The 13,848-nt window shown below is 38.4% G+C and overlaps 1 protein-coding gene across 2 annotated transcripts in view; it reads left to right on the top strand.

Annotated features, from left to right (window-relative positions):
- lama5 (laminin, alpha 5) overlaps window positions 1-13,848 on the top strand; it is a 119,746-nt gene that overhangs the window by 67,934 nt on the left and 37,964 nt on the right. For both annotated transcript variants that reach the window (XM_042409250.1, XM_042409249.1), the window contains exons 8-22: window positions 4,325-4,443; window positions 4,896-4,986; window positions 5,078-5,212; window positions 5,317-5,379; window positions 6,006-6,146; window positions 7,307-7,444; window positions 8,733-8,867; window positions 9,388-9,522; window positions 9,843-9,980; window positions 10,810-10,862; window positions 11,324-11,423; window positions 11,530-11,582; window positions 12,016-12,121; window positions 12,268-12,367; window positions 13,371-13,527. In XM_042409250.1, coding sequence (XP_042265184.1) covers window positions 4,325-4,443; window positions 4,896-4,986; window positions 5,078-5,212; window positions 5,317-5,379; window positions 6,006-6,146; window positions 7,307-7,444; window positions 8,733-8,867; window positions 9,388-9,522; window positions 9,843-9,980; window positions 10,810-10,862; window positions 11,324-11,423; window positions 11,530-11,582; window positions 12,016-12,121; window positions 12,268-12,367; window positions 13,371-13,527 — 1,664 coding nt within the window. The remainder of the gene's footprint in view (window positions 1-4,324; window positions 4,444-4,895; window positions 4,987-5,077; window positions 5,213-5,316; window positions 5,380-6,005; window positions 6,147-7,306; window positions 7,445-8,732; window positions 8,868-9,387; window positions 9,523-9,842; window positions 9,981-10,809; window positions 10,863-11,323; window positions 11,424-11,529; window positions 11,583-12,015; window positions 12,122-12,267; window positions 12,368-13,370; window positions 13,528-13,848) is intronic.

A 13,848-nucleotide genomic window follows, 5' to 3' on the forward strand; every position in this document is an offset into this window, starting at 1 on the left:
TCTGGGTTTTTATTTATTAACTTTTTGCTCTTTTTTTGTATTTTCTTTACTTTTTTTAAAAACTTTTTTCCTTTTGTGTGTACGTATGTGATCGTAGTCCTTTTTCCTCTTGTCATTTGGTGAACAAGTTAGATTTTTCTGTTTTAATTTAAAGTTTCTTTTCTTTTTTTTTCACCTAAATCCCAGTAATTTAGAATTTAGAAATAACATTTTCTCTGCTTTTTGTGTTCATAATTCCTGATGCATACACATTGACTCAGGCATCTTAGAAATACAGTTTACTGCAGCATGAGTGAGACTATTGTATAATATTATATAGTTTTACTCATGCACATGTATTTTATATCATCAACACGGATGATTTGAAGCATTTCATCCAGATTATCAGCTAAAAGTTTTTGATCATGCGTCGTCTGTTTCTTATAACATTCAGTCGGGGTGAACTTGGTCTTATCAAAACTCCAGTTCTATTTACATGCGAGGGCCATCTGTTATCAAAGCTGCAGTTATATTTAACAAGGGACAACATGGATATCACAGTGACAGAAATGTCACTAAAGGGCAACATGATATGAACAGAACTACACAGAGAGGCAGCACTGGTTGCACTGCTGCAAGGTTGCTTTCAAAATGTGACTCGTACTGCAGCTACAGTGAGATTATAGCGGATAAAAGTCTGCTCACGCTGGAGCAGGAAGTGTGTTTTCAACCACAGATATAACACATCAGATTCTAACTGAACTTATTGAATTAAGAGATGAAAAATCAGAGAGCTGGAGGCATTAATGTGCAACCTGCTGTGTAACTGGAAACTCAAATCTGGCTCAGCAACCTCCAAAGTCTATATATAGACTCTTCTCTGGTCTCCAGGGCTGCAACTATCAATTATAATCATTATCGATTAACCTGCAGATTATTTTCGTGAATGCTTACTCTCTGAATTGATGATAAATTGTCTAAAACAGTCTAACAGCACCTTTGAGAAGGTGCAACCAGAGAATAGTTGTCATTTTTGCTTGAAAAATTGTTGCAGCTCTACTCTGGTCAGCTTAGATGCTCATTGGCTGAGATTGAGGTGAACATACTGTTGCAGAAATTATATTGTTTGCACTCAACAACAACATATCCCCTCAAGTCTAAGCCTCAGAAGCTCTACCAAAGCCTCATTGGAGCTGTAATCTCGATGAAGGGCTCAAATTTTACAAGCCGGTACAGACGTAGATACTCATTGATCAGAAAAATCTCAGTATGCTGTCATTTTTTAGCTTTTTAGAAACATAAAATGAGGAAAAGCTGTATTTGGTTTGTTCCTAGGCTACAATAGTAGAGCAGAGGCTGGGTATGAGGTCAGGACTTCATTATTCAGAGTTATCCTGGTCTGCTTTGCTTATCACTTGACTCACTGCATTAGTAGGTAGCTCTTAAATCTCTCTTTTTTTAAGTTTTTGGGTCTGAGAAAAACACTCAGTATTATCAGGCTGGAGTCAAAGCAACAGGATAAGGAGCCCTGGTTTATTCAGTCGGCACTTCTCAGGCGCTGAGGGGCAGATAAGAACAAAAAACCTCCATCAGGGTTTCTGTATGAAGAGTGAAGTTTGGTCTGGGACGTGCATGCGATTCTCTTTATTTTACTTATCTACTTCTTTGTGTGTGGGAACGTCTGTTCTGTAGCTATGTGACCGGGACCAGTTCTTGATTTAAAGGACCAGTCTGTAGAATTTATTGGCATCTAGTGGAACGGACTCGGCAGAAATGTTATATAATGTTCATAAGTATGTTTTAATTAGTTTATAGTCACCTGAAAATGAGAATTATTGTGTTTTTGTTATCTTAGAATGAGCCCTTTATATCGCCATAGGGAGTGGGTCCTCTTCCATGGAGGCCGCCATGTTTCTACAGTAGCCCAGAATGGACAAACCAAACTCTGGCTCTAGAGAGGGCCTTTTGCATTTTTTTTGCAGGTTTCGCAGCCACTTTAGGTTCTCATATACGCTTGGAAGGAAGGGAAGGGGGAGGTATTCAGTTGGTTGCAATCTGCAACCTCACCACTAGGAGTCACTGAATCCTACAGACTGGTCCTTTAATACATCAGACTTCCTCTTTTCATAATTCAAAGTTTGTTGTAGCCTAGAGTTTAGCTAGTCCTTCCTGTATTTTAAATAAAAATGTAAACATTTGCTTTCAGAGCAGTTTTCAAAAAAAACAACTTTATAGCTTACATAGCAGATGTTTGGGAGGCTGTAAAAAACAAGACTGTAGTCAAATAGATTATTGAGGCAGAGAGAAACCAGATGGTCCAACGACAAACTGGTGAGAACCACAACAACCACAACAAGAACTCTAAGGAGTTCTTTTAAAGATGCAAAATATTGTGATTAAATGAGGTTCACATGTTAGATTATACAGTAGTGTGTTTCATAATGTTGTGTTCCATAATGCAACATTTTATATCGTTGAGTCATAAATAAGGTACAAATATGTACAAAGAAGAGTTAACTTCATTTACCCGTCCTCTTTCCCAGTACACGCCATTTGTGTCATAATTTCTACCCCTTAATCTCAAAATTATAACTCTGTCAAACCACAATGTTCAGATGCCACACAGTGTAGAAATCAGAACCTACTCTTTACAGTGATGGCAGCGTCTCTGTGATCTGTTGATAAGTTTCAGCAAATCAACTTTAAAATCATTTAAAAAAACCAAACGCTCCTTATATTTAAGATCCTGGTTCATAATCATCAGATTTATGACTTTTCCTCTAGTAAAAGTAACCAGCTGATCTTTGTACAGATATGTTCATGTCTATGTGTAAACCACAGAGTGTAAATCTATGGAGCAAAATCACTTTTAAAAAAAAGACATTTTTCTTTCATCAAACATAACATCATAACTTTATCACTTAGAATGACGTCACAAAATGTATTGATGCCTCGCTGGCTTAGACAATCAGAGTGACAAAATCTATGAAAATGGGGGTTTTTATATTTTGTTCCTTTGACACAATAATGTTTGGCTCCTTTAATCTCGTCTATCCATTCATATATGGATATTTGTGCTGTATTAAAAGCTTTTTTCCTCATAAAAAGTCTTTTAGAACATGTTTAGTACCACTAACATGCAAGCTGATGTTATTTCTGAATAGTCTAATATATGTTAGTCTTGGTGACACATATAGTCTTACATGAAGGAAATTAAAAAGTACAAAATACACAATGAGTTTGCATGTATATATACAGAAGTTATGTTAAAATCAAACATTTCAGCTCATCTCATCTTGTTTCTTCTTGATATGTGAATTAGCAGCTTCTTAAAATACATATTAAAGAAACCTCAAAAAGTCCATCACAGAGTAAAACCCTACACCAGTCTGTGATCACTGACTTTCATCCGACATAAAAAGAACCTTTATGATTCATAAAATAACTCCAACCCTCCTATTTGTACTTCAGACTACTACAGTATAGGATAATCGGCTTTCACCGAACGTCCCTTCAGGAAATTATTAATTACGTGCGGTTGTGTTTAATTACAGCTTCTCTTCATGTCTGACTTTCTTGATTTGTTTGGAAACCTGCTAAGTATGATCCTTGTGAGTGTGTAATCTCCTGCACTAAGTAACACCTGTCAGAGGAAACAGCTTTTTTAAAAAACTGCATTTGAAGTGACTTCATAGAGATTCATGTTTGAAGTCACTTCAGATGTACGATGCTGAGCAGAAGACAGAATGATACTGAGGTTTTCTGTTCATTTCCTCTAAAATAGATGTATATCTTCTACTGAACTAACTGATTTGTTTCCCTGTGCTTTCTACTGTTTCCTCTCATCCTCCTCTTTTATTCTCTTTTCTCCTGTTTTTCTGCTTCTTGTCTCTCGGCTTGCAGCAGTTTTTACTCCTCAGGTGAATGTTAACACTTGTTTCTAAGCGATTTCTGAGCGTTTGTGCTTTTTAATTTATTATATATATATAAATTGTATTTCCAGATGTTGTCTGAGATTATATTATTTCTCCTTTGCCGTCTTATACTTATTTAATATTAATAAAAAAATGAATAAATATAGAACATTACAGGCATTTCAACTGAGTCTGTACCGAGAATTTAGTGACTATATATGTGACTTCATGAAAATTAGCAATAGATAGGAAATTATATTAAAAAAAAAGAAAAAGTAGGAAACTTGACATGAAATATATATTTGGGGAATAGTTCAAGTTGTCATTATTATTAGTTTATAGTCTTTAATTTGTTTTATCTTGTTACATAAAACTCTGCCATCTGGTTCATATTCTAACTGTGTTTTTACGTTCGGTGTTGTGTGTTTCAGCGTGTAACTGTCACCGTCACTCGTTCGACTGTTACTACGACCCCGAGGTCGATCACAAGAGAGGAAGCTTAGATATCCACGGACACTACCGAGGAGGAGGAGTCTGCCTCAACTGTCAGGTAACTAACAACTCCTCACTTGTGTTGAGTAGTGATTAAAGGAAAGATTCACAATGAGGGACAAAATCCACATTCCTCCTTCTTTTGTGCTGAAATGTATTAAAAAGTTTATCTGATAGCTAATATGAAGCTTCAACCATCCAAATGAGTCAAATCAAGTGGATATCTTCCAAAGTTAAAGTCTTTTTAGGATCAAATTCCCTCTTTGTGTTTCCCTGTTGAGCAGAAGTGCAAGGATAGCAACAAAAAGAAGGAAATTTGCACTAAAAAGTCCACGATATCCACTTGATTTGACACCATTTGGACACTTTTGGACATCTTAATGGTCATTATGAACAAGAGGAACGATTACAGCAAGAAAAAACTGTTTCAATTTTCATGTGGGCTTATTTTAAGACTCGAAAAAATTGTGAACTTTTCCTTTAACTGTAACTGAAACGTCTCCGTTTCAGCATCACACCACCGGAATCAACTGTGAGCGCTGCATCCCGACCTACTACAGGTCACCTGACCACTCCATCGACTCCCCATTGGCCTGCTCACGTGAGTGACAGCTGTCCATCGATTAACATGTTCAAACAGGCGTAAATCCATCATTGATATTATTATATAACCTCCGTCTGTCTTCCTGCAGCCTGCGACTGTCAGTCAGAGTTTACAGACGGTACCTGTGAGGATCTGACCGGTCGCTGTCTCTGCAAACCAAACTACACCGGGGAGAACTGTGAATCCTGCGCCAGCGGCTTCATCAACTTCCCCGACTGTTACCGTGAGTTACACTGACAGACAACAGTTTGATCTCCAAAGAGCTTAAACAGAACTAATTTTTTTCTCCGGTTTCTAATCTTTCTTCCATCTTTTTCTTTCCATCAGCCATCCCCACGTATCCCACCAATAATAACAACGGCGAGGCCAAACCAGCAGGAGAGATCATCAGTAAGTCTTTAAACTTTATCTCACTTTCCTGCTTTAGAGTCCTTTACTTCTTATTTTATGTATTTTTGTGTGATATATTATTGTTGCTGCTGGATCCCATCCAAGCAGCATAAAGCTTTTGGCTCTCGTATCTCATATCTAAACCTGTAAAAAGTATTTAAGAGTAAGTGTCACAAGGAAGAGGTACAGTTCAGAGAAAAGATTAAACTTTACAAAGAACATTTGATTGCAATAAAACAAAATCAAATGAAAGAAATGGAAAAAAAACCTCCCCAAAAAACGGGAACCTGACCTTGACTCAAATGTTTCATGTGTATTTTCTCATGTTCTCCTCTCACTTGTTCAGTCAGACGTTTGGAGGAGTTTTGGGAAAATTCAGTATGGTGAGAATCTCGCTGGAATGTGATAAGCTGGACAGAAAACACTGTTCGGCCTCACAGATACGTGTTAGTGTATTCTACAGAAACACCTGCTGCGGCTGCTCCTATCAGCCTGTTTGTGTGTTTGGTTTACTGACGGGACTTTTGGAAAGCACGTCCTGTTTTGTTTTGCTTTTTTCTCTCTATCAGTAATTGATTATTGCCGAATCATCTAATGCAACAAACGTGTTAATATTCTCTCTCCAGACTGTGAGTGCAGTGCAGCGGGCACCGTAGATAACTCCTGCAGGCCGGATCCCAGGACTCGAACCTGTGTCTGTAAACTGGGTTTCACTGGTGACCACTGTGACACCTGCGCTCCGGGTTTCTATGGACTCAACTGTCAGGGTGAGAGATGGATTCATAGACTTTAGCGCTTTACAATTTTTGCCTCTCATTCACAAACACACTCGCACACCGATGGCGGCGGAGCTGCCTTGCAAGTCGCTGGCGAGACCATCAGGAGCAACTCGGGGTTCAGCATCTTGCTCAAGAACACTTTGACACATGGACGGGAGGAGCCGCTTTTGAGTGGCACAGAATACAGACAGCAGAGCATTTTATTGTACTAGAGAAGAAGAAGAAGGAAACAGGATTGTGATGTGTTCATCACATTTCAAACTAGCTTATAACAGATTTGCTTCTATTTTAATCAGTAGCGCAAGTTTTATGCATGTTAACTGCAATCTGAAGGATTAATATCTACACTTTAAGTCTATTTCTTACATTTTGTAACTGCAGTGATTGTGTGTTGGCGTCTGAGCTCTGCCAAAACGCAGGTGACCTACACTCAATACTGTACCTGAACGCATCCCGTGAGACGCAGACAGCAGAATGAAGACGCTGCTGCTTTTGCTACGCAGGCTGTTTTAGGACTCAAAGTCCATGATGAAGCACATGTCACTTTTCATCCTAAACAGCAGCCAGGTTTAATGACTTTACATTACGTTAGCATGTTAGCACCGGCTAATGAAGTATGAATCCTCCAGTGTGCTCTAATTAAGGAGTGTGTTCAAATTACCAGACTGCAGAATTTGCAGCTATTTTGGTGTTAAGATTGATGGATTGCAGCCCATTTGTTTCTTTACACACACACACACACACACACACACACACACACACACACACAGACAAAATACAAATACACAACCAGAGCCAGGAATCCCAGACGCTTTATTTATCAGTTTGTTTTCTTTATCCAGTGTTAGTTTGCCACCCAGGAGTAACTACACACACACACACACACACACACACACACACACACACACACACACACTCCTGAGTAAACAGCATTCCACCAAGCTGTGTTAATCATGTACACATTCCCATCTGTGTGACTAGTTAACACACACACACACACACACACACACACATACACACACACAATGAACTCTAAAATACTTTGAATAAATCAAATGTATAAACAAACATATTATTTATCGCTCTGTATTGTTGCTGTTTTGTTTATCTTACTCTATGTGTGTGTGTGTGTGTGTGTGTGTCTCCAGCTTGTCAGTGTTCAGGTCCCGGCTGTCTGGATGGGTCATGTGACGCATTGACGGGTCACAGCGTGTGTCGAAGTGGTTTCCAAGGTTACCAGTGCGACCAGTGTGCACCGGGCTACTTCAACTACCCGCTCTGCCAACGTGAGTCACTGGTGGAAACTCTCTCTTTCTATTTACCCCCCATCTGGAGACTTTTCCACTGTAAAAAAACCAAACAGACATGTATTTTAATCTGGTATAATCTGTTGTGGCTCTATATATATAGAGATCCAGGCTCTGTCTATGTCATCTGTTTGTCAGACAAGTACTTCAGTTACTTAATATCTACTTAAGACTGTATTTACATCTGGTATTAGACTCCGCCTGCCGAATTAGCTTGTTGAAATACACAGTGCAGGAAAAATCAAGTTAGGAGTGGCTGATTTGAAGGTGACACATCATGAATTTATCAGCTGTCAACAGATGTTTTTCTGCTGTTTATACTGCGGTTGCTACGCCTTTCACATCTCATCTGTGTAAGTGAATTTATGGCAATGCTGCAAATCAAGGAGGAGGACTTTATTAATGTTTTTTATATTGATGAGATGATTGATTTGTCAGGTATTTAGTTAACTGGTTTAGCCAAAGAAAGACTAACCTGTCTGCCAGGTAGGGTGAGTAATTTCAAAGGTCACAGGAGCAAACGCAGTACAAACACAGACGACTTGACAAAGACCGAACTGAAAACTGGACTATAAATACACAGGCTGTGATTGCAAACTACACACAGGTGAGGGGAAAACTAGACACAGGTAATCAAACACAGGAAGTAAAGGTGATAAGACACAAGGAGAAAAAATTTTCAAAATAAAGCAGGAACTAAAATAAACAAGACAACAGGTGACACAACACACGGGAAGACACTGAGAGCAGGGCTGGGCTAACCAGGGTGATGCAGGGCAGGTGAGAGGAGGTGCACATGAACACAAGAGGAATAAAGGAATACACAAGGGAAACAGAGAAAAAAACCAAAACCAGACAACATAAATGCAACACTGAAAACTCAAGAGAACAAAATACACAAAGAGTCCAAAAATAACAGATAAAGTCCAGGCAGGACGTGATACTGTCAGGTTTTCATCCATTAAGCTCTATATCTCGACATTGTAATGTAAAATTTCATTTTTACTCATATTACACAATCCGAGCATCAAGATAACGAGAACTCTTATTAAAACCAGCTGAATTATAGAACCATGTGATCAGATGTCCTGATAACACCAGCTGGAAACGGGGCACCAGTCTCTCTTTCAAATAAAAACCAGTAGAGCCACTTATAAAAACAGATCATACTCTATTAAAAACTGACTGTAAAATGTAAGTACAGAGATGAATCAGTTGCATGTGAGTAGATATATGTAACATTACTCTCTCTCTTCTCTCTCTGCAGTGTGTGGTTGCAGCTCGCTCGGCTCTCTGCCTGAAGGCTGCGACGCGTCCGGTCGCTGTCTGTGTAAACCAGAGTTTCAAGGTCCTCGATGTGAACAGTGCAGATCTGGATTCCACTCCTACCCCAACTGTCAAGGTATGCACACGCCAAACCAAATCCACACATACCGTAATGAAAATAGAGAATTTTAATATCCCGTTAGACTGAGCGCATGTGGACTCGCACATGGAAACACTTAACTTTAACGCACCTTCTTATGAAGTGTTATATTGCCTCGTTAAATTTTATGATTCTTTATTGAGGTTCGAGCTTTGCGGTGTGAAGTAGAATGAGTCAGTAAGAAAGAGGATATACTAGGTATATAGGAGCGTTTTTAGGATAAAAATGCAGGACAAGCTGGTTAGACGGCTGCACAACTGGAAGGAAATTTCATTCAAAGCCAAAATATGGAAATAAAATTGTCAAATTGAAACTTCTTTTTCCATTGCTGAGACATTCAAACACTCAAAACTAAAAAAAACAATTTGACGACTCATCTGTACCTAAATATCAACTTGTATTTCTTACCATTGATTCACATTTTCTTTTATTTTTTAAATTGCTTGTTTTTTTTTTTTAAATTTTTCTAACATGTCTCCCTTCCTGTTTTTCCCAGTGTGCACCTGTGATCCTCGCACCGCACTGGACGCCAGCTGCACCGCATCAGGTCACTGCCACTGCCGGCCCAATTACAGCGGAGCGTCATGTGACCAGTGTGCACCCGGTTACTACGGTTACCCGAGCTGCACGCGTAAGTCGCCGACCGACCTTCAGTGTGATGCCTTAAACTCCCGTCTCTGTCTCAGCCTTGTGTGTTTACACTCGTGGACAAAATAATGGAAACGCTTTGTAATGTTTGGAAAGCTCGTATGATTGCCAGACTTCCTTTGAGGCCAGTATTTAATGTTTACCAGCAGTCAGATAAATATGTGTCAGTGTTGTAATGTCTTTTTTTGTGAGGTATTTTTGTCATTTTGTCCACCTTGTGTATTCAGATTGACATATAAAAAGATATATTGATACTAAATCAATCTGTTGATCGACTAATGATAAATAACCCTTTTTTTCCAGCCTGCCAGTGCTCTCCAGAAGGCTCCCGCTACACCAGCTGCGACCAGGTGACGGGACAATGTGTGTGTCTGTCCAATGTGGTGGGACTGAGGTGTGACAGCTGTGCACACGGCTCTTACGGCTTCCCCAACTGCCAAGGTAATAACACACACACACACACACACACACACACGTACGCAGAGTAAAGACAGGCGGATTCTGCCTAACATAATGGAAGTGAGGTGTGACAGCTGCAGTTAATCACACACACACACAAAGAATGTTTAAAGTGAATATGATTATGATTACAAGCATGTTTAGAAAGTATAAATGTTTTTGAAGGCAGAAGTAATGTCTCTGGTTAATGCTGCTTTCACACAATGTTCAGAACAGGAAAACCTCCCGTTATTCCGACTTTGGAATGTTCATGCATTATTCCAAGATAGTTGCTCCCATTTCTAGCCTTAAGTAGCTTAAATTAGGTAGTTTTGTTTTGTGTTTGTTGGAGTTTTTGAACAAGTGAAACCAGATACAAACAAACAGTGTATGCATCTTTTAGATGATCTGGATTGATTGTATTATTGGATTTTAGTTTGTCAGTTTGTCAACACTTCCGTAGTTCTTCAGTATTGTCTTATATGATTATACAGCTAACACATATTGTCACTTACATCCAAAATAAAATGGGAGCAGGTAACAGCAGCTTTATGTAATTAATGAATAAAGACAGCTACAAACAACTAGCATATCTGACATTATGCTAATTGTTTCTTGCTATTTATCAGCTACACATCTAACAACAATAGTTATTCATGATATAAATAAGATATACAGTACATAGCACAATGCACCACCAAATATGTTTATACAGCCAGTCAGTTTAACCAAAACTTAAGTCAGGAAACAGCAAATGTGTCCAAACTCATTAATACATCTACAACCAACTGAGTCATGAACAAATATCGTTTTTTCTCTTTATCATTTGCAGCTGGTACCTGCCATCCTGCTGGCTCTGTTCAGTATGTGGTGCCACCGCCAGTGGTGAGTTTTTATTTGTTTGAACTGTATGTGGTAAAAATTTCCGAAACAAATTTATGATACAAACTAATCGTAACTCGAAATGATGCCAACAGAAAGAGCTGAATCAAGTATTTTGTATCCAATTCGCAATTTAGCTGTAACAGAATACATTTTATATTGTTTGATTTTTACACATTCAGTATTTTTACCTTAAAACCTCATTGCATTTCCTTCATACAAACAGTCCACAGCTATTCATGGTATAAGGTATAATTTCCTCTCTTTTAAAGATATTATAATTCTATAGTTTTACAATTCAGTCATATCATGTTGCTGTTAAAATGTCTTGAGTGTTTCATAGTGTTTTCTGTAAATGCTGCACATACAGATTTTAGGAATGTTTCCTGTAGCACAGTAATATCCGTTATACTGACAGTAGAAATTGACTTGTTGGTTTATTTTCCTGTCGATCTTCCTCTCAGGGTCAATGTGAGTGCCGTCGCCATGTTGAAGGCCCGGCCTGCGACACATGTAAACCTCTGTACTGGAACCTCTCCCCAGACACTCCTGATGGATGCTCCAGTAAGATACACAACAAACACACATCGAACATATGTCCAACTGTTTATAATGCGGTAAACGGAGCATATAAATTAACTATTGTTCATGTGTCTGCTTTCTTCTTCAGACTGTGAGTGTAACATCGCAGGGACTGTTAGCGGTGTCGCAGAGTGTGCACAGGTGAGCAAGTTAAACCTGTACTCCTTCCTCTGACTAATACTGCACTTCCTGTCTATATTTAGACTTTTAAAGATGTGTTTTTTCCTCAGTATTAATACTGTCGTCCCATCCTGTGGAAGTGAATATGCTGTGATGCAGCTAACATATTGATATTTATGCTTAAAGACAGAAATTCAAATCTAGGATTGATGGTTGTGTCCTATTTCTGTGTGTGTAAAACAAATCAAGTATGAGGTTGCATTACGGGATGATACACATGCTGTTGCCATTAGAGTTTGGTGTTGAAACTTTGGTAATTTTGTCTCAATTTTCAATGCTTTGTGATTAATACCAGAATAAAAAGCCTTAAAGATCAGTCTCCATGTGACAGTGCAGGTTCAACAGGTTATCTTCCTGTTATAATACTTAATAATGTCTTTCTTGTTTGTGACAGGAAACTGGTCAGTGTCACTGTAAACCCAACGCTTGCAGTGGAACCTGCTCTACCTGTAAAGATGGCTACTACAACCTGCAGGAACAAAACTACTTCGGCTGCCAGGGTGAGTGTTAGTTTAGAAAGTGAATAAAAACTTTAAAGTAATTGTTTGATTTCCCTTTACAACAAAAGCTTGGATGCTTCAATGCTGCCATGTTATATTTGTTAATCTTACTTTAAATGTGTGTGTATGTGTGTGTGTGTGTCCAGGTTGCCAGTGTGACATCGGAGGTTCAGCAGGTCAGTCATGTGGAGAGAGGAACGGCCGTTGTCGCTGCAGACCCAACATCGAGGGACCAAAGTGTAATCTGTGAGTTTAACAGCAGCTAAACAGACCTGAAAGGAATTTATTTTATTATTATTAATTTTATTTGTATTTTTTGTTTAATTGCATTAAATAATAAGACGATTAAGGTCAAGTCAGCTAACATCACGATGATTAGTGGCCCAGTGGTAATCAAAACTACATTTCCCAGAGTCCCAGTTACCTTATATCACAAAAAAAGATGCTGCTTCTTGACTATATTTACATTTTTGGGTTTTACCAGAGGATAAACATGCAGAAAAGCTGTTTTTGTTTATTTATTTGTTTTTTTTGTTTGTTTTTTGTTTGTTTCCTTCCCCTTTCTGGTGATGGATGATAAATGATACAGAACTATATACAGTGTAATACTGTAGGAATTCAGTAAATCATCAAATTATATACAAATAAAAAGCGCAAAAAATTAACCGTAATAGTTTGCATCTGAAAAGGAGATATCTTACCTCATATTGTTAACTTTGTTTAGATTAAAATGTAAAATGTATAGGGTTAAGGTTAGGGTTAGGGTTAAGGTTAGGGTTAAGGTTAAGGTTAGGGTTATGGTTAGGGTTAAGGTTAGGGTAGGGTTAGGGTTATGGTTAAGGTTAAGGTTAGGGTTATGGTTAGGGTTAAGGTTAGGGTTAAGGTTAGGGTTATGGTTAGGGTTAAGGTTAGGGTAGGGTTAGGGTTAGGGTTAAGGTTAGGGTTATGGTTAGGGTTAAGGTTAGGGTAGGGTTAGGGTTAGGGTTAAGGTTAGGGTTAAGGTTAGGGTAGGGTTAGGGTTAGGGTTAGGGTTAAGGTTAGGGTTATGGTTAGGGTTAAGGTTAGGGTTAGGGTTAAGGTTAGGGTTAGGGTTAGGGTCATAATATATCTGAAGCATTATCAGTAAATAAATAAAAGACATTTTATCAAAGAGAAACATCTCACACCTGCTAGAGACCTCTTGACATTTAATCCAGACCAGGATGTTTCCGCATTAAATCTCCTACTTTCTAAATCCTTTTGTCTGCAGACCTCGTCCGGATCATTACTTCCCAGACCTTCATCATCTGAAGTTTGAGATCGAGGAGGGAACCATGCTGGATGGCAGACCGGTGAGATTTGGCTACAACCGTCTGGAGTTCCCAGACTTCAGCTGGAGAGGTTACGCTCAGATGTCCCCCATCCAGGTAGGAACTTAACCTTTCACCTTTGACCTTTTCCATTAGTCCACACAGTATTGAACTTGCACCAACACTTATAGGTTAATAAAATGGATTAAAGATAAAGATACAGATTTTTTGTGTCTACTATTGTACTTAACTAATGTGACTATTTATGTAGAATTGATAAATAATTATAGACTCGATCTAAATCTCCAGATGTTTATATTTCTTGTCATCTCACATAATTGTCTCACAGCAGAAAAACATTAATATAATATTTCATTTACAATAATAGTATATGTGAATTTATTCTGAATTATTTACTCTGCATTGCATACAGAGATA

Source organism: Thunnus maccoyii, chromosome 4 (assembly GCF_910596095.1).
Source record: "Thunnus maccoyii chromosome 4, fThuMac1.1, whole genome shotgun sequence".
Classification (NCBI taxonomy): Eukaryota; Metazoa; Chordata; class Actinopteri; order Scombriformes; family Scombridae; genus Thunnus; species Thunnus maccoyii.